Source organism: Fusarium musae, chromosome 4, assembly GCF_019915245.1.
Source record: "Fusarium musae strain F31 chromosome 4, whole genome shotgun sequence".
In the NCBI taxonomy this organism is placed as follows: Eukaryota; Fungi; Ascomycota; class Sordariomycetes; order Hypocreales; family Nectriaceae; genus Fusarium; species Fusarium musae.
The window spans coordinates 925,475-942,224 of record NC_058390.1 but is presented as its reverse complement, the minus strand read 5'-3'; the positions used below and the strand labels follow the sequence as shown (position 1 = coordinate 942,224).

At 49.0% G+C, this 16,750-nt stretch overlaps 6 protein-coding genes across 6 annotated transcripts; 2 read left to right on the top strand and 4 right to left on the bottom strand.

Annotated features, from left to right (window-relative positions):
• Positions 1 to 224: 224 nt before the first annotated feature.
• On the bottom strand, positions 225 to 2,011 carry J7337_005243 (uncharacterized protein; the record flags this gene model as incomplete). The annotated part of the gene is made up of 2 exons (XM_044822925.1): positions 225 to 830; positions 941 to 2,011. 2 exons carry the CDS (start codon positions 2,009 to 2,011, stop codon positions 225 to 227), a joined length of 1,677 nt encoding a protein of 558 aa, XP_044681416.1.
• Positions 2,012 to 2,474: 463 nt separating this feature from the next.
• Positions 2,475 to 3,796, top strand: MMM1 (ERMES complex subunit mmm1; the record flags this gene model as incomplete). The annotated part of the gene is made up of 2 exons (XM_044822924.1): positions 2,475 to 2,512; positions 2,578 to 3,796. 2 exons carry the CDS (start codon positions 2,475 to 2,477, stop codon positions 3,794 to 3,796), a joined length of 1,257 nt encoding a protein of 418 aa, XP_044681415.1.
• A 299-nt stretch (positions 3,797 to 4,095) lies between these two features.
• J7337_005241 (uncharacterized protein) lies at positions 4,096 to 5,255 on the bottom strand (the record flags this gene model as incomplete). The annotated part of the gene is made up of 3 exons (XM_044822923.1): positions 4,096 to 4,575; positions 4,729 to 5,109; positions 5,202 to 5,255. The coding sequence occupies 3 exons, from the start codon at positions 5,253 to 5,255 to the stop codon at positions 4,096 to 4,098; spliced, it is 915 nt and encodes a 304-aa protein (XP_044681414.1).
• A 3,701-nt stretch (positions 5,256 to 8,956) lies between these two features.
• Positions 8,957 to 11,615, top strand: J7337_005240 (uncharacterized protein; the record flags this gene model as incomplete). Its single annotated transcript, XM_044822922.1, has 3 exons — positions 8,957 to 10,833; positions 10,888 to 11,312; positions 11,362 to 11,615. The coding sequence occupies 3 exons, from the start codon at positions 8,957 to 8,959 to the stop codon at positions 11,613 to 11,615; spliced, it is 2,556 nt and encodes an 851-aa protein (XP_044681413.1).
• Positions 11,616 to 12,404: 789 nt separating this feature from the next.
• Positions 12,405 to 14,311, bottom strand: J7337_005239 (uncharacterized protein; the record flags this gene model as incomplete). Its single annotated transcript, XM_044822921.1, has 5 exons — positions 12,405 to 12,871; positions 12,932 to 13,950; positions 14,012 to 14,111; positions 14,178 to 14,222; positions 14,290 to 14,311. 5 exons carry the CDS (start codon positions 14,309 to 14,311, stop codon positions 12,405 to 12,407), a joined length of 1,653 nt encoding a protein of 550 aa, XP_044681412.1.
• Positions 14,312 to 15,123: 812 nt separating this feature from the next.
• On the bottom strand, positions 15,124 to 16,461 carry VRG4_1 (GDP-mannose transporter into the lumen of the Golgi; the record flags this gene model as incomplete). Its single annotated transcript, XM_044822920.1, has 4 exons — positions 15,124 to 15,560; positions 15,611 to 15,991; positions 16,050 to 16,140; positions 16,342 to 16,461. The coding sequence occupies 4 exons, from the start codon at positions 16,459 to 16,461 to the stop codon at positions 15,124 to 15,126; spliced, it is 1,029 nt and encodes a 342-aa protein (XP_044681411.1).
• Between the last annotated feature and the right edge of the window lie 289 nt (positions 16,462 to 16,750).

Sequence of the window (16,750 nt, the reverse complement as noted above, 5' to 3'; positions counted from 1 at the left end):
GGGTGTTGGCATCAGAAAGTACGGGTTTAGTTAATACATCTCATCCAATCAGGTTACAACTTGGCGTTCTCTCACCCACATCGGCACTTCATCATGATACTTTACATCCTTGCAATAGACAATAAATTTAGGTACAATTCAATGGTTGACATTATCTGTATTTGATCTAAAATGGCTCAAAATCGTCGCTGCAATTGATACTGTTTCTCATATGACCATAATCTCTACCTCCTACCACGGCTCTCTGGCCATGAACTGACAGCGTCATCCACCTCCTCCAAGAAGGTCGCCGAGTTGTGAATCGTTGTACCTCCTAAAACTACTCTGACGCCTGGACTCGACGCGTTCAGCTCTGCGATCATCTTGGCTTCTTCATAAGTCGCACCCCCAACGATAAATACGATTATGTCCTGAGGTTTGTCCTTGGTCGTACCACCACCTTCGACGAAGGGGTATTGCTGGTCCTTGAGTCGTCCTTTGATCAAGTTCTGTAGGGTAGTCTCTAACAATGGGCTGTGTTGCGTATAGACATTTTCTACTCCTTTGAGACCCTTGAAGCGGCTGCCAGTACCAGAGAAAATGCCTGCTGACTCGAAGATTTCTGATATTCCGCCCTGAGACTGTGACGCTTGAAGGGAGTTGTGATACGCCGTCACCTTGCTGACCAAATCTGCCTCTCGCGGAGATACGTTTCCGGCAGCGACAAGGAGGTCCTGAAGCATGGGCAAAGTGTTGGAAGGATGTTTATGATAGCGGAGAGCGTATAAAGCTACGAGGCCAACCTTACTTTCTGGTGTAACATTCGGTGATTGAATGAGTCGCTGAATATTCTATGAATTATGTTAGCTCATGCTCAAGGTTCATTCAAGAGGACAAGCAATACCTTTACATCAGTCCCATGGTTGTCGTTGCAAGCTAGACTTTGTTCCAGCTCACTAACCTCTAGGAGATTGTCGGCAGCTACACGTCTGCTGAGTTCTGATACCAGGGTAACATGCTTGCTGACGTTGCCAGAGAGCTTTCTGAATTCTGGATATTCCTCGATAAATCGCTTCATATCCGATATTGACTCGATGTTCTCATTGTTCTTGGTTTTCGACTGAAATTGGCCAACATATTCCTTGATGTTGCCTCCAAGGTCGCCAAAGTTCAGAAACATGTTCTTTTTGAAGAATGGGTCCTGATCCTGTGATAGAACGATCTCCTTTTGCTCTGGGCTAATATCTGGAACGTCGCTCAGATCGACGCGCCCGTTCTGAATACCCAAGAGATGGTGGACCATGGCTTGATATGTCCATTGTGTGAGCAGTGGTGTCACTGGATCTTCCCGGCGATCCAACACAAGGAGAATGGGAGGAGTGTCGACTTTTCGGAAGTCAAATAGTGAATCCTCTTGGGTCATCAGATATCGGACCTCTGATGCCAGCTTCTTCGCCAAGGGGCTTGTCTTCTGGTACCTGATGAGGGGCTTTTTCTTGAGTGAGAGTAAGACAGCAACTAAACCCTCTGAGCATCGCTGTAAGGAGTCAGGATTCCATGTATCAGGACTCCCTGCCCAGATTCTCTGTTGTGGAAGAGTAAAGCTGAAAGAAAAGAGATCAGGGTTGATGACATTGTAATCAGCAAAGTGCTCCTGGACCAGTTTGACCACCTCATGGTCATCAGCCTCAGCCAATCGTTCCAAGGACGACTTCTTGACAACATTTGTAAAGTACAAGTGATACTCGCCATATTTGGGATCACGAAGCTCATCTATGAGTAGTTGAATTGATTCCGGCGATGGCCGCACGAAAGATAGACATCGTAGGTGTCGCATCTTCTCTCGCGCAGCGTTGTCCAGACGATCGATGAGATAGACTTCATGGTTGAGAAGAGAAGACTGTGTGACCGCAGTCGAGACGATAGAGACTGTTTCTCTATCGAGTAGGAGGATTTTCATCTTGGCAGACGACGTATCGCTCGTCGTAACCACCTTATTGATGTACCCAGATACTGCTTGGGCGACGTCCATGTTGATCGCTGGGGCTCCCCGGCGCCGCGTAACGTGTTATTCCCGGGTTGCTATATGAGGTCTTTATGAGTGGCAGTGTCGTGAAGTGAGAGATACCAGGTATTTCAGTGGTAATCAGCGCTGTGATTCAGAGAATTTCTTGTTGTTGATGATTGACGTTGTGAACAGGGAGACCTCTAAGATGCCACTGTCACTGTAGTCTAACGTAAGGTAGGTAGGTAGGTGTTGTAGGTGAGCGCCCCACAACCTTGGAAGTAGGTATGGCCTGGATGCCTTACATAATACAAGAGCTACCCGCGCTACCAACCTCAACCTTCATCATGATAGCTCTCGGTGACATCAGTGAGCATTACCAACCAGAGCTGAAATGGTATCACAGTCTTATTAATCATCTGAGCTTGGAGCTTCCAGCATAAACAGAGCGCAGTGGCTTCAGTATCATCTAACACCTTACTCTGCTACCATGGAAGGAGATACCTGTCCCCGGCTGATAGAGCCGACGTAAGTGAATCAAAGAACCCTGCATCATGAGAAGTCCTTACCAAAGCTGACCGATATTCTGATAGTCTATCATTTACGCAAGGTCTGATAGTCGGGCAGCTCTCCGTGGTTCTGGTACTGGCCGCATTCATCAAATTCTTCATCTTTGGCGATCCTCCTTCAGCAGACGTCACAGCTTCGCTACGAGCTACCGAGCGACGGTCAAGGACTCTTGCTCACAAGCGCTCATTGCTAAGTATCAGGAGCCCGGCAAACCGTGGAGATAGATCTCAGGACAGATCTCTCAGCCGTAAGAAGTCCACTGTCCTCAGGAACCCTCCTACACTTACCATTGGATCGATCCTGAGTAAAGCGTACTACAATGTCGACAGCCATCAGCCTGAAAGTCTCGATTGGTTTAATGTTCTCATTGCGCAAACGATTGCTCAGTTTCGAAGTGATGCTCAGCATGACGATGCCATTCTTGATTCACTTACCAAGGCCTTGAATGGGGATTCCAGGCCGGATTTCATTGACGAGATTCGGGTCACAGAGTTGAGTCTGGGAGAAGACTTTCCGATCCTGAGCAATTGCCGTATTATCCCTGTCGATGAAGATGGAGTGAGCCTTGCTCCTGGAAAGAAGTTTGATCCGGCAACGGCAGCAAGAGATGGCCTACGTCTCCAGGCACGTATGGACGTCGACCTGAGCGACATGCTTACTCTGGCCGTGAGGACAAAACTTATCCTAAACTATCCCAAGAAGCTATCAGCGGTTCTACCCGTGGAACTGGCCGTTTCTGTGATCAGATTCAGTGGCACCCTTTCCATCTCCTTCATTCCCAGCAACCCCTCTCAATCGACACCCACCAGGATGATCTTTAATTTCCTGGACGACTACAGACTGGATTTTGAGATTCGAAGCCTTCTCGGTAGTCGCTCCAAACTACACAACGTACCCAAGATTGCTCAACTTGTCGAGGCTCGCCTTCACCGTTGGTTTGATGAGCGAGCTGTTGAGCCTCGATTCCAGGAAATTGCACTACCAAGTCTCTGGCCGAGGAAGAAGAACACAAGAGGTCCCGAGGATGCTTCGACCGAGAGAAGCGAATCTATCGGTCGATCAAGGGGTAATGATACTGGCCGGGATCACCGAGAGGAGGTACGTGGACGAGGAGGAGACGCAGAGATTAGAGATAGAGGAGCTGGAGGCACGGTTCGGCATCGACGAGGAACGAGAAGCAATGACAGCGATGACTTCTCGATGCCAGGATCACTACCTGATTTTCAGGTCGTGGCCTCATAATTAGATACCTAGTCAGGCTTTGTAAACGAAATAAAAGCTCTACTCATTCCACCCTGAAACAACTTTCGGTTCTCCCGGACTTTAGTAGACCAGATGACGATCTAATTGTGTTGACTATTCCATCACCTGATTACTGTTTTCATGCACGGGCAATGAGGCTACTGCTAGCCCCAGTGCTCATGTAGGCCATTTAGCTTGACATTTCAGATGGGGCCATAGCGTGGTCTGTGAGAAGACCATCTCATTTGTGCATACGATATTCAACAATTCGATTGTGAAATGCATGAATTTAGATAATCTTAGAACTTGGCCAGCGCCATCGGTGTCTCGGTCAACGAGTACAAATTCTGCCACCAAGCAACTAAGCCGCCCACCAAAAGTACGTAATAAACAACAGTCCACATCTTTCTAGACGAGGCTACGGCCGGATCACCCTCTGGTAGCCAGTGAGGATCAAGCTGGCCCCAAAGACGTGGAAGGCCCATGCAGTTGCAAAAGGTGTGCACGAGCACAACGGCCAGCAAGCTACCAGTTCTTAAAAATAAGAAAGTGGCATATGCTCCGAACAAGGACGTGTACGACAGCTGAAGTAATGACCGTGCAATAGCCACAGGGAGAGGAGTCCGTGGGTGAGTGATACGGAACTCATAAAAGTGATGAAGGTGAGCCAGGCCGAAGATGAGCGGCGACATGAAGATAGTGCCAGTTAGGCTGGCTCCAGAACGGAGAAGCAGTGGGACACCAGCAGAACGGAACAAGCATTCTTCGGTAATAGGACCCTTCAGAAGAATTAGTCAACATGGATTGCGGAGCGGTGAGATGACGAGGAGGCTCTCGACGAGATAACTGTGGGGACAAGAGATTGACTAGGGGGAATGAGATAGTTATGAAGGAACCGACAGCGAGATCGAACAGTTTCAGGATAAACGTACCGCTACCATGTTTCTCCAGGTTGGCCAGTCAGTCCACAGATCCCTCAGAGGCTGAAGGTTAAGCCATTGATGAGCCGCGCCATCGATGACGAGAGACTCATACAAGGGGCCTGCAAACAGCAGGGCCGTGAGCCAAAGCGCACGAGCAGCATCGATGAGCCCCGGTGGCCAGTAGCCCATGAAGTGCAAGGGCTTCTCAACGGCAATTGCGCCATGAGATGAGAGTAGATATAGCGTCACGAGGGAGCATGCCCCCGTTGAGAGTGAGACGACAAAGATGCGTGCGCGGATAGCCTCAGGAGCATCTCTGGAGCGAGTGGGTGAAGGCCTTGTTGCAGCTGAGAAGTAGAGAGGGATGACGTAGACGAGACAATAGACGACCTTTGAACATCTATGTTAGCACATTTCAATCAACTCATGAGACGAGGCTGAGTATAGGTTTTATGGGGGTTGTGATGTGATGTGAGGCTCACCAGCAAGGCTACGGCTTGAGGCGGTGCGAACCCCGCAGAGCTCAGGATAGACATTGCAATGTTGTCAAAACTGACGATTCGAGTTGGGACAAGGATATGAATGCGAAATATCGCACTCAGAAGGGTGAAGAAGAAGTGAAGAAGTCAATGATGCTCAAAGAGATTGAGCTAAAAAAGACACTTGCGGGAATGTTCCATGGGGCAGGGCAAACAAAACCAAGTCAGCAAGACGGTGGCTCTTGTGTCAGAGAAAGAAAGAAGTCAAGTCATTCGACGAGTTAACCAAATAAGACTGCTGCTTCAGGAAATAAACGCCGAAAAAAATGAAGCCCTCACCAGCCACTAACCGGGTAACTCCTATTGTTCAGAACCATTGTCCTTGTTGGTTGCGTCTCTCAGTTTCGCTTACTCAGTAACTAATCCAAGAATAACTATTTCTTTTACTGGCTGGCTTGGCTTGGGCACTGAGAAACACTACAAGTAAAGCAGAAAAATTGTGCTGGACACCTCTCCTCCACAAGCTTGCTCGTCTTCATTTTACTCTGCATATCGCTTCATGGGTCGTATGCACTAGTTATTACATGCGGTGAGCTGCACGGCACAAGAGTTAGTGAACGAAGCGAAATGATGTGGAGATGGGACAAAACATCTCATAACCTGAGAACAAGACACGAATGCAGGGTCAAAACTAGCTTAAACGACCAAACTAAAATGCTAAGTTAGAGCAATGTTATTTGTTATTGTGAAAATACAAGATATTCATCGACACTCGTGCATGACTAAAATGCATCAAAGTCTTGAATCTCTCAGCCAGGGCCAGGTAAAACTTTTCCCCAAGCTCAGCCACACTCTAGACACCTCCAGGATATCCCTTTTGCTTGCTAGGCAAGAGCATGAATCAAGGGGACCCCCAATGAGCAACGGTACCTGCATTAGCTAGGTCCAGTGGGACTTGGGTGCTAAGAACAGAGGAGAGGCGGTGATGGCTCTGGTTGGATCCCCAAGAACGGATGATCGTCTGGAAGACGCGATGATCAGAGCTAACATCTATCCGTACCGACTACGAGTGAGCCGGTGACATTGTAGAGGCACATTGAAAAGGAGATGAACCTGCTTTCGCTATCGCAGAAGGGGTCATGATGAGACCATGGTAACGTTGGCAGTCTCAACTTTTGTTCTCCTTGGACGATAAGAGAAGGTGAAAATGATGAGTATCTCAAAAGTTGACTGCAATTGTTCGGAAAAGCAGCCTCATGTCACCCTCCGAAACTTCAGGAGCCAGTAGCCTCAACCCCTTGTCCCGGAACAGATCGAAGCGGCTCAAAAAGCCCATGTAAGCCGAATGCTAAAGATAACATACACACACGCGATTCAATAAGCAGACAACGCGAGCTTGACACGTTGAAGAGGCACATGTGAGATTGCGCGTGGCAAAGCCTCCGAAGCCTAAAAAGACGTCTGGTTATATCGCCGACCGTCTTTGAGGAATGGCTTTCGCTGCCCCAAACGCACGAGTCAAAGAGTTGTGCAGACCTCGAAGCGACCAAGTGGAGAGAATTTGCATGTTTTGACCTTTCTGCAGGTCTTGGTTTCGGAAAGCGCTGTTTCTCTGTAGTTAAACTGGAACTGGCGCAAAGACAGAACTCTGATCCCGATCAAGGTACACCAATGTACACTGAACTTGTGAGTCGAGAGATGTATCTTGCCAGCTCAGAGCAACTGGAACACTTTAGGTAAAACAAGCGCCTGGAAGAAAACATCATAGGCGGCCAAAATAGTGACCTTCAAGGGCAGTTGTACTTGAGTAACTGCAGTTTTCAGGTTGAACGCTCAATTATTCCAGAATTCCATCCGATTGAGTGGCTGATGATAGCTGAACCCGTCCATTGATTCTCAATCGTTCCATAATTATAGCATCTGTACGTGCTTCATCATATCCAGAATCAACACCACTGATGGCCTGCCACCTGGCAGAGGTGGTCCAGTAATTTCTCAAGGCCATGTCTCTTCCGTAGCGGAGGAGAAAAGGCTGAAGACCCCTGATCCTAAGCGACAGAAAGACTGAGGTAGATTCATCGTTTAAGTTTACAAGACTTCTTGATGAGTTAATTTTGGCATCTTCTTTCGAGGTACAATGTTTCCCTGCTGCCCAAGGGCTTGCTCAAGGTATCCAAGTCTTGTCTTGCAGCAAGACAGATACCATTGGTATCTTACGATACAACATAGCCGGAGCTATTGCCAATTGGACACACACAGTACAGTAAGAGGCTCCCCGCAATAGCGTCGATAGTGCAGTCCAACCAGTTCCATTGGAGTTCATAGATCCGATCCACAACGGCACAACCCCAAGTGCAGTTCCTAAAAGTTGAAGGTGTGTTAAGGAGGACAAATCAGAGCTCAGAATAGGTCCTGAAGACCTGTCTCGAGATTTCTCCTTTTATTCTCATGGATTTGGTTCGTCCTCTTCTCTCGTGCTTGAATTATGCTCAAGTTGTGAAAACCTCTGTACTCAGTAACTCAACCTTGCTTCGTCAAAGTTGCGGTGTCGTTCCATGCCCTGTCCTCTTTTTTTCCCCAGTCCACAGCGTCAGTCAGAGCGCCCCTATCTCCCTCAGGTCTCCTAGCTCGACCAAGAACCCCTGTCCTTCAACGGTCCCATCGTCGCCGCGCCCCGTCTGCAGGGGCAACCCAGCTGCAGCGAAGGTAATATCCCAAGGCCGCTAGCTGCAGAATGGCGCTTGCAACCACTGGCTGATGTGGTTTTGCCCAGTACACGTCAATGATCCAATACCAATTGCTTGTGCCAAGAGCCTCTGTAAGGGTGAGAAGTTGTGAGGTCTGTGTGCTCGGATCGTTCCATACCCTCGTCGTTCGTCTGGTCCTGGGTTCTTTAGTCATTATTATCGCGAGAGTTACTTGTAGGCTGTGCCTTGGACAAGGTACGTAGTATCTACTGTTGCTACTGTAGGACCAGCAAAACGAGAAGCTGGAATACCCACAGTACAGCTTGTCCACAGTCCACCTTCCAAGGTTCAGTTTAGTTAGCAGGAAGCAGGCACGTCGTAGGCCGCTGCTCCTACCGCCGCCGTTGGTCGCATGTGGAGGGACCGTTGCTTCCCTTTTAGCTAACTTACCCGCCGTCCCTTCCCCATGGTCTTGTCTTTCTCTTTCCGCCTCTCGTTTCGTGCTTTTCCAACCAAACTACATACACTCGCTATAATCGGCCACTGGCCAGTCACTCTTTCAAGCCTTTGATATTCAACACACTCTTTATCTAGACTCATTAGTCGTTAATCGTTGTTCTTGTCTTGCTCTTCTTCTTTTTGGTTCCTTCCAATTTTGGTAATTAATTCTTCAGTTGTTATATCGAACGAGTCTTTTTTTTCTTCCCACGGACGAAACACCAACGATCCACCTCGCGACAACTCGATCTACCCCGGCTCGTTTCGCATTGAATTTCTTGGTATCTGCTTGATCCTATTCCTTGGAACATTGGACGCTTCAATAATATCGTCGCTTTTATTTTGGTGGTTTTTATCTTTGCCATTGTCCGAGTCCCCCGGCCGTGGCCCTCCGACCCACCTCCGGCCCCGACCGAGCTCGACTTCGACAGCCCAATATTATTCAAGATCGAGATCTTGAACTGAATTGCCTTGCCTTGTATTGCCAATTTCGAGGGCAATCGTTTTTTGGAAGTTATTCTTGGTCTCCTGATGTCCTGGAAATCACAATTATTATCGCCTCGTGCATAGAGCATGTCGGTCTCACCGTCGAGCTCTCTGCCGCGCAAGGCATTACATGAGCGTAGTAACTCTCAGAACAACTCTCAGAACAACCGTCTCGGAATCCGGGTCGTCCCTTACAGCCCTCCACGGGTTGCCTCAGATGGTGCCGTCACATCAAAGACAATTACTTACGCTGATGCGAGTACCGAGACCGATTCAGAGCTTGCTCAGACACATGGCTCCCCGACACATTCCTCCGACTCTCAGTTTGAAACGCCATCACCATCCCTGCAGCGGGCCCGGACTCGAAGTACAGTGCTTTCTCCATCGCCATTAAAGCGCCCTACTCGATATCCATCCTCCGAATTTGGCCAGAACCCTGCACCTTGGTTGCCCCATTATGATACCGATGCTGATGATCATACTTCTTATGCTTCACGCCCACCCTCCCGGGAACCCTCAACTTCACCAAGACCTCCTTCTCGCAAAAGGGTCATTAATGTTCACGCCGATAAGACCTTCTCCATACTTCCTCAAGATGCTTCTATGTCGTCAAGGGTTGAATCTCTCTGGTCTCTGCCCCCATCCTTCACCACTGGTAACACATCTTATGGTCGAGGATCAATGGGTACATACAGTGATGATCGCCAGAGCCGTCCAGCTTCGCCTATGACTCCTCTCACGGAACGAAACGCCAGTTCTCCAGTTATTTCACCTCGGCCTCGAGATCCGTCCACCCCGGACAACTCAAACTCATCTCCATGGAACTATCGTTTATTTGGGGGCCTCCGTAAAGTACCTAAAACACCTGACGTGAAGCAAAAACAGCCGCAGACTCAAGACGCTCCACCCGAGTTGCCTCTGCCCACGCTGCCAGAGGTTGATCTGCCCGATCATGAGGCTGGTCCTTCTTCTCAGTGGCTCACTCAAAAGACATCCTTTCAATCTTCATTATCCGAACAAACCAGATCAACCTTCTCTGAGAGAACGAATGTCAAAACATATGGATTCAGCTCTCCCATGAATGTAGCAGACCTAAATAGTCTGCCACCCTCATCGATTCATTCCAATATTGAGCTACTCGGGGATCCTTCCTCAGCTGAGGCTTCTTTACATATCAGCACTCGTCCACAAACCGAGGACAGCAACGTCAACGTCGTAACATATGGTGGCCACTCCGCTTCCTCCTCTGTTGTCGCCGTTAGGAACCGCGTGAGACCCGAATTTTCGCAAGAAAGCCTGATTGTTCCTCCATTGCAGCCAAGGAAAAGGAGATCCTCAGACAGCTTTGCTCTCGCCAAAACCCGCTCTCGCGAAACTTTGCGATCCCGATCTGCGTCAATTACATCGCTATCGACCATCTTCACCCAAGAGGCTACTCGGGCCCTTTTTGTTGGACCCCCGACAATTTTACAACACGCTGGTCCATCTTGGCCAGACCTTCAGAACCGACCTCAAGCGCGCCCCCACCAATGGAGTGGTCAGTTGTCAACAGTGATGTCAGAAAGCGAAGGAGGCAGTGAGCCTGCGTCTCGAGCCCTCTCACTCTCTTCCGTTCCAGGTCGACGTGGTAGTGGGGTTGGAAGCAGTCACAGCAAGCATGTGCTAAGTATGGCCTCCTCACTTTTCGGTCTTGAGGAGCATGTCGAAACCCCATCCCACTCAAGAAGCAATTCACTGGAAGCTCCTGCGGCGACCTTCGCGCGAAGCATGCCTCGCGATCCAGCAACCGGTACTATTCGCCTAGTTCGCGACCACGATGAGGATGGCGATGGTCTGGCTGATTTGGAAGTCTACCATCATCCCTCGTCTCGGTCGCGAATGGGGAGGTTCTTGTCAAGTTATTCTTCTGATCGTAGTCTGCGGTCGACTGCCAGCTTCAATGCTGCTGTTCCTGCCTGGGCTAGGTGAGTAAACAAATGAAGTCGCCCTGAGATTGCTAATTAATTGATTGATTGCAGAGTCTACTATGGCAGTGGCGAGCGCAAGTGGCTGGCTGCCCAACCCTCCATGGAGTCCATGTACTCTGAATACAGCCAAAGTCAGCCTCCCGATGGTCAGCTTAGCCGATCGCCAAGCCAGGATGCTAATGCTCCCAACATTCGCAACCCTCGACGCCGGCCTCGTGAAGCCTTACCTCACCAGCATTCAAACACAGGCTCCATGGACATCAGCGCAGCTCCAGCTCACCCCGTCCTTGCTGTCGTGCGTAACATCAAGAAGCAAACCTCTAGCATCTGGTCACCTCATCTGGCTCAAGACCGGCGACCTGTCTCGCAAAGCATCTGGCAACCTCCCGCCTTGCAATGGGAAGCACGCAGCGAACTGACTGGCCGACGCAACGCTCAGGTCACTATGTTTGTAGTGGGATTTGTTTTCCCATTAGGTAAGTTCTGGAAATTGAACATCGAGACTCAGTTCTAACGGAGTTACAGCCTGGATGTTTGCCGCACTCATTCCTATTCAACGGAATAACCAGGCAGAAGACATTGAGCGGAACAACAGTACATCTGAGCTGGGCAAACGCAACGAAGTCTCAGCTCGGGCAAGCGGCGAAGAGGATGCCGTTTTCACAAGTGCAATCTGGTGGAGGAAGGTCAACCGAGGAATGTCCCTCATCGGTTTACTCATCCTCGGTGCCATCATCGCGCTCATCGTGGTTGGCGTTAAACAACGTTGGGGACATTAGTACCACCTACCAAAAAACATGATGATGACCAGGATCAGAGAACAGCCCTGATCCCGAAACCTATAATGGAACTTCACGGCATCTCAACAATTTACGACACATGACGAATTCTTTCCATTTTTGCTCGAACCAATTTGAACTTTGCAAAACTCACGATCTTTATGCACCTTGTCAAAAAGACCTTCGACGACCAACGATTTCTTCTTTCTGAGCGTACCTTTTTCAACGAGACACGATGTTTTGCCTTTACACTTTTCTGTCTCAATATTTCGACGACGTACGACTTCTTTTTCCCTCCGGGGCTTTTCATGCAACTATACGCTCTACTGTTCTCTCGAACGTCTTGCAAGTTTGTCCTGAAAGCCTGTAATGGAACTTTGTATAATCAGGAATTGTGGATGATATATACACTTGTACAACTATGTTTGGATTTGGCAGCAATGCTGAGACGAGAAAAAAAGGCCGTCAGCATAGACACTCACTTCACGATACCATGTAATTAATCAGCTTTAGGGACATAAACTGGACCTGCAAACCACTACAGATTATCCCAGGTATAGATAGATTAATGAACTGATGTATAATCTGCTAAAGATATTGTATACTTTTGCCAATGAATTCATCGTTACTCCGTACATAACGGAGAATCGGCTCTAGACTCTTTGTCTCCAGACACCTGAAACAACACCATCATAACACCGGATGCGTCTTTCACGTTTGACACACAAGCTCTCCGTGATGAGTATGCCGCTATGGCTAGTGGCAGACCCGCAGCACATGAAGTCTTGATTAGCCTGTCTTGGCTTTTGCCTTATGCGCCTCAATCTCGGCCTTGACCTTTCGCTGTCTCATCTCCATCTCGGCCTTGATTTCTTCCACGGCCTCATTGAAGTCACCCTCGATATCCTTGGAAATACCCAAAATGGGCTCCTTGCCCGTTAGACTGTCCGTTGAGATTGAGCGCACCAACTTAGCGCTGGCTCGGCCCTGACGCTTCTCGAGCTGCTCCTTCAGGGCGGCCTTTCCGGGGGAAGAGAAGAAAACGAGCGACAAAACGGTCCAGATCACAGCGTAGAAGTAGACGCGGGACCAGGCTAGTAGTGAGCCCTGTAGTGTGAGGACTAGGAAAGGTGCTGTGGCAAAGGTGAAGGTGAGTTGTGTGGCGAGGTAAGATACGAAATCGTAGTACTTCTTTTTGGGCGAGGGGTTGCCGGTGATAGGTTCTAGGAAGAAGGGACGAACGTGACGGCGGTAATCTAGAGATCGTCAGTATCGCTCATGTGCTTCAGTGTAAGTAACTATTATGATAAACTCACGCTTTGCAGCTGTCTGAATGAAGCTTGCTAGGACAAAGCTAAGGTAGTACCCAGGATAAAAGCCATGCCAGAGAGCACTTGTGCCAAAGGTCATGAGACTAGCGCGAAAACCAGGCTTCTTGCCTCGAGGCGTGACACGCAGATAGACGTAGTTCCTTAACCAGTTGCTCGTGTTGATGTTCCATCCTCCAAGATATCCCCTGGGATTCTGCGCTGTCTCAACAGCCCAGGGATCAATGTTCTGCAATCGGTTCCAGAAGACCTTGCCCGTAACAGGATCAACGCCATTGTAGCCCATGCCCGCGAGGATGCAAGACCCCTCCGTAAGGTACCAAACACCATAGTATTTGAGTCGTGCAGTGAAACTAACCATGTGCATGATCCAGACACGGCGAAGGAAACCGTACTTCATATAGATATCAGAGGTGAGCAGGCTGGGATAGTAAGAACCACCTAGAGCCATGAACATTCCAATGAGGAAGAGGCCATTCGCTGCTTTCCAAGCTGCGGGACCACCACTTCGAGGAATCTTTCGCTTCTTCCTCACGGGAGGCTTCTTCGCTGGATCGACGTTGGGTGCGTCAAACATGGTTGTGTCAAGCCATTTACGATAGTCGGTGAAGTCGAAAGACGGGCCGGCGAAGAGCGCAGGGAAGAAGAGAACCCAGCCAGCATAGTCGAGAATAGGAGGCAGCTCCTTGAGCATGTTCCTTTTTTGGAAATCAGACAGATACTCTTCGGGGAGTTGGCCGTCAGCGACGTTCCAGCAAAATGCACTCAGTTTCATGAGAAGCACCATCTGGGCACCTGTGACATCAGCCTTTGTTGGGTCGTCAGCGGCTTGACGAGCGATATGGCTTAGGGACATGTGGCCCATGACGAAAGCGAAGCCAATCCATGGCATGTAGGGACTCGTCCGAAGGAATTTGGCGATGCAGTATGTTCCTCCTGCGCTGATGAAAAGGGTTCGGACACCATCCCACAGGTCAAAGAGGCCGACGAGGTAGAAGATTGATACGCTTGGTTGAACGTGTTAGTGCGGCTGAACATGGATTGACTGAGAGACCGTTGGTGTTGTACCTGATAGCAAAGAGGTTCTTGAGATCTGGTCTGGAGTCGGGAATTCGTTTGAGGAGAGCGGCGAGGGGAAAAGATATTAGGAACGAGGTGACGAGTTTGACTGAGGTCGTGTTAGGCAAAAGTCTAGTGAGCTTGGGGAAGCTCTGGGGGAGGGGGAGTAACTCACGATCGTCTGGGGCAGCACCAACAGTGTCTGCTAAGGCCACAAAAGCTATACGAGCACAATTAGTTAGAGAAAAATATTCGTCGTGTAACGACGAATGAAGCTTGGAACTTACGCCTATGCAGAAAGTACAGCATCTTGCTAGCGGTTGAGGTAGCTCAGCATACAGTTAGTTACCTGTGGAGTCCAAGTGCTTCCAAACTTGAGAGACTACCTATACAATTCAAGAGGAAATAGACAGGAGATGTTAGGAATTGTGCCTCTGCCTCAGCTATATCATTGCGTGAGAGAGGACGGGAAGAAACAGTTCTATAGGGTTGATTGATCAAAGAGCGAGAGACGTCATTGCTATCCCTTGCTTTATCTAGAATAGAGTGGAAGACAAGATTCCCCCAACATTTTGGAGAAGAAGCAAAAAAAAGCTTGGACATTCGGTACCTAGAGAGTGACGTCCTAGGTACCCACGTGGGGCACTTCACGTGTCGATCTCTAAAACGAGGTAGGTAGACATGACCTTTGAGGTTGATCATGAGCCTTGGACCTTGTAAATATTATGTGCCAATGAGACAGAAGCGTGCTTATATAGAGCTTTAGCATAGGGCAGTATCGACTTAAGTTAATGGAAGTTGTCTGTCAACTGGCGTGATCACCAACGCGTCCATCATGACTGAGCTCAGTCCATTGTAAGATTCGGACTCCAAAGAATAATGCATTCAGCAAACAGTAACCCCTATCCGAAACTCCTTTGTCTATTCTTACTCGAAAATAAGTCACCGTCGTGCTCATTACAATAGTATACGCACCCAAAAAGAAAGAAAAAAACCTAGCCCGGGTTGTATAAGTTACCGAAGGCCTTTTATCCCTTGATTCGCAGGCGCCATGTTTATCCACATCATCAACGCCATGCACAATAGACTAACGTCTAAAGTTGCGCCTTGTATCGTATCATCTAAGAGTTGGCATCGCGGTTGCTCTTGGCGCTCGCGCTCATCGTAGGTCGCACCGTAGGCAACGATCCTCCAGAGGACATCGATTGTCGTACGCGGGACCAGGCATAGACCAGACCGCTAATAAAACCGAGGAAGATGGCAGACACACTGCCGAAAGTGACTGGGGCTGAGAAGAAGACCAGGCCGCTGATTGCGATAGGAAGCTTGTTCAGGGCTCCAACCATAGAATATGTTGTCGAGGAAGTGACGCGGATACACCAAGCAGAGCAGTATGAGATAAAGATAGCTGCAAGGCCAGAGTAGATCATGCCGATAATGATCTTGTTACGGGTATCCTCGGGGAAGTTGCGAGAGAAATTGTAGGCGGACCAGTCCTCTGTAAGAAGCGAGCAGACAACTAGAACGGGGATCGTGAGGAGATTGTTGTAGTACATGGCTACACAATGTTAGCAACAGAAACATTCACACCGACAGCGCATGACTTACTATCCCAGTCCTTAAAGTTCATCTTCTTGATGACCTTGCGCATACCGAGCACGTAGGCGGCACTGCAAAAAACGTTCATTCCCATCCAGGCATAACCAGCGTTGAGCGTAGAGACAGCTGCTGCTGAGTCGGCAGTACCAAAGTCACCGTTGATGGCACTCTGGATGTCTGCCCAAGCTGCGACGATCGAGCTCAGCACCATGAGACCGAAAGAGAGAAGGGCCAGAGGTGTAACACTGCCACCGAACCAAAGGACCTCGCCGTATGCGATGACAATAATGGTCAAGTTCTTGAAGATCGTATAGACGGGGACCGAGAGGAACTGAAGCGACTTTGTACTGGTGTAAATCATTCCGACGAGGAGAAGAGAGATGGGGAACCCTTTTTTTTTTTTTGTGTTAGCTATCAGACGGTCATAACTTGACCCTCAAGAACGTACATTTTCTTGCTCGATCAGAGTCGAAAGGGGCAAGAACCTTGATCAAGCCCAGTTGTTTGCACAGAGTGATTGCGCCAATACACACGACAGCCTACAGGGTCCAATGTCAGAAAACGGGTACAATGCCTCGTCATGGAGATTTCCTTGCCTGGACAGTCAAGTAGAAGAAGTTGAGGTTCCAGAAACTACCCGACACAACATACTTGTTGACAACAGTCATACTGATCGAAGACAAACAATACGCCAAGATAGACAAGGGCGGGCTCTTTTCCAATTGTTCAAGTCCACTGACTGGACTTGAGCCGTACGCTGCGGGAGGCGGTGATCGCGCCTGGAAAGAAGGCTTCTCATTCTTATCATAGTTGTCATTGCCCATCTGGACAACATAGTCCTCGTTCTTCTTATCGGTCATTATGGCAGCGGACGAAACGAAACGAAACGGTCGTGGGAGTAAACCGTCGGGATCAGCGCTGGGATGCGACGGAAGTACCGGGTTTCGGTGTCGAAGATTCGAAACGAGACGCTATATGATCGATTCGTTCTAACGTTGGGTGCTTTCGTGGGCCCAAATTGTGTAAGGGGAGGAAGTGACAGCGCGTTGGACAAAGTGTTCAGCCCTTTAGCCCCCGTTGGAATCTTTTCTCCCTTTAGATTGAGGGCCCTGTATCCGTAAAAGAAAGTACGAGGTACGAGCCACAGGG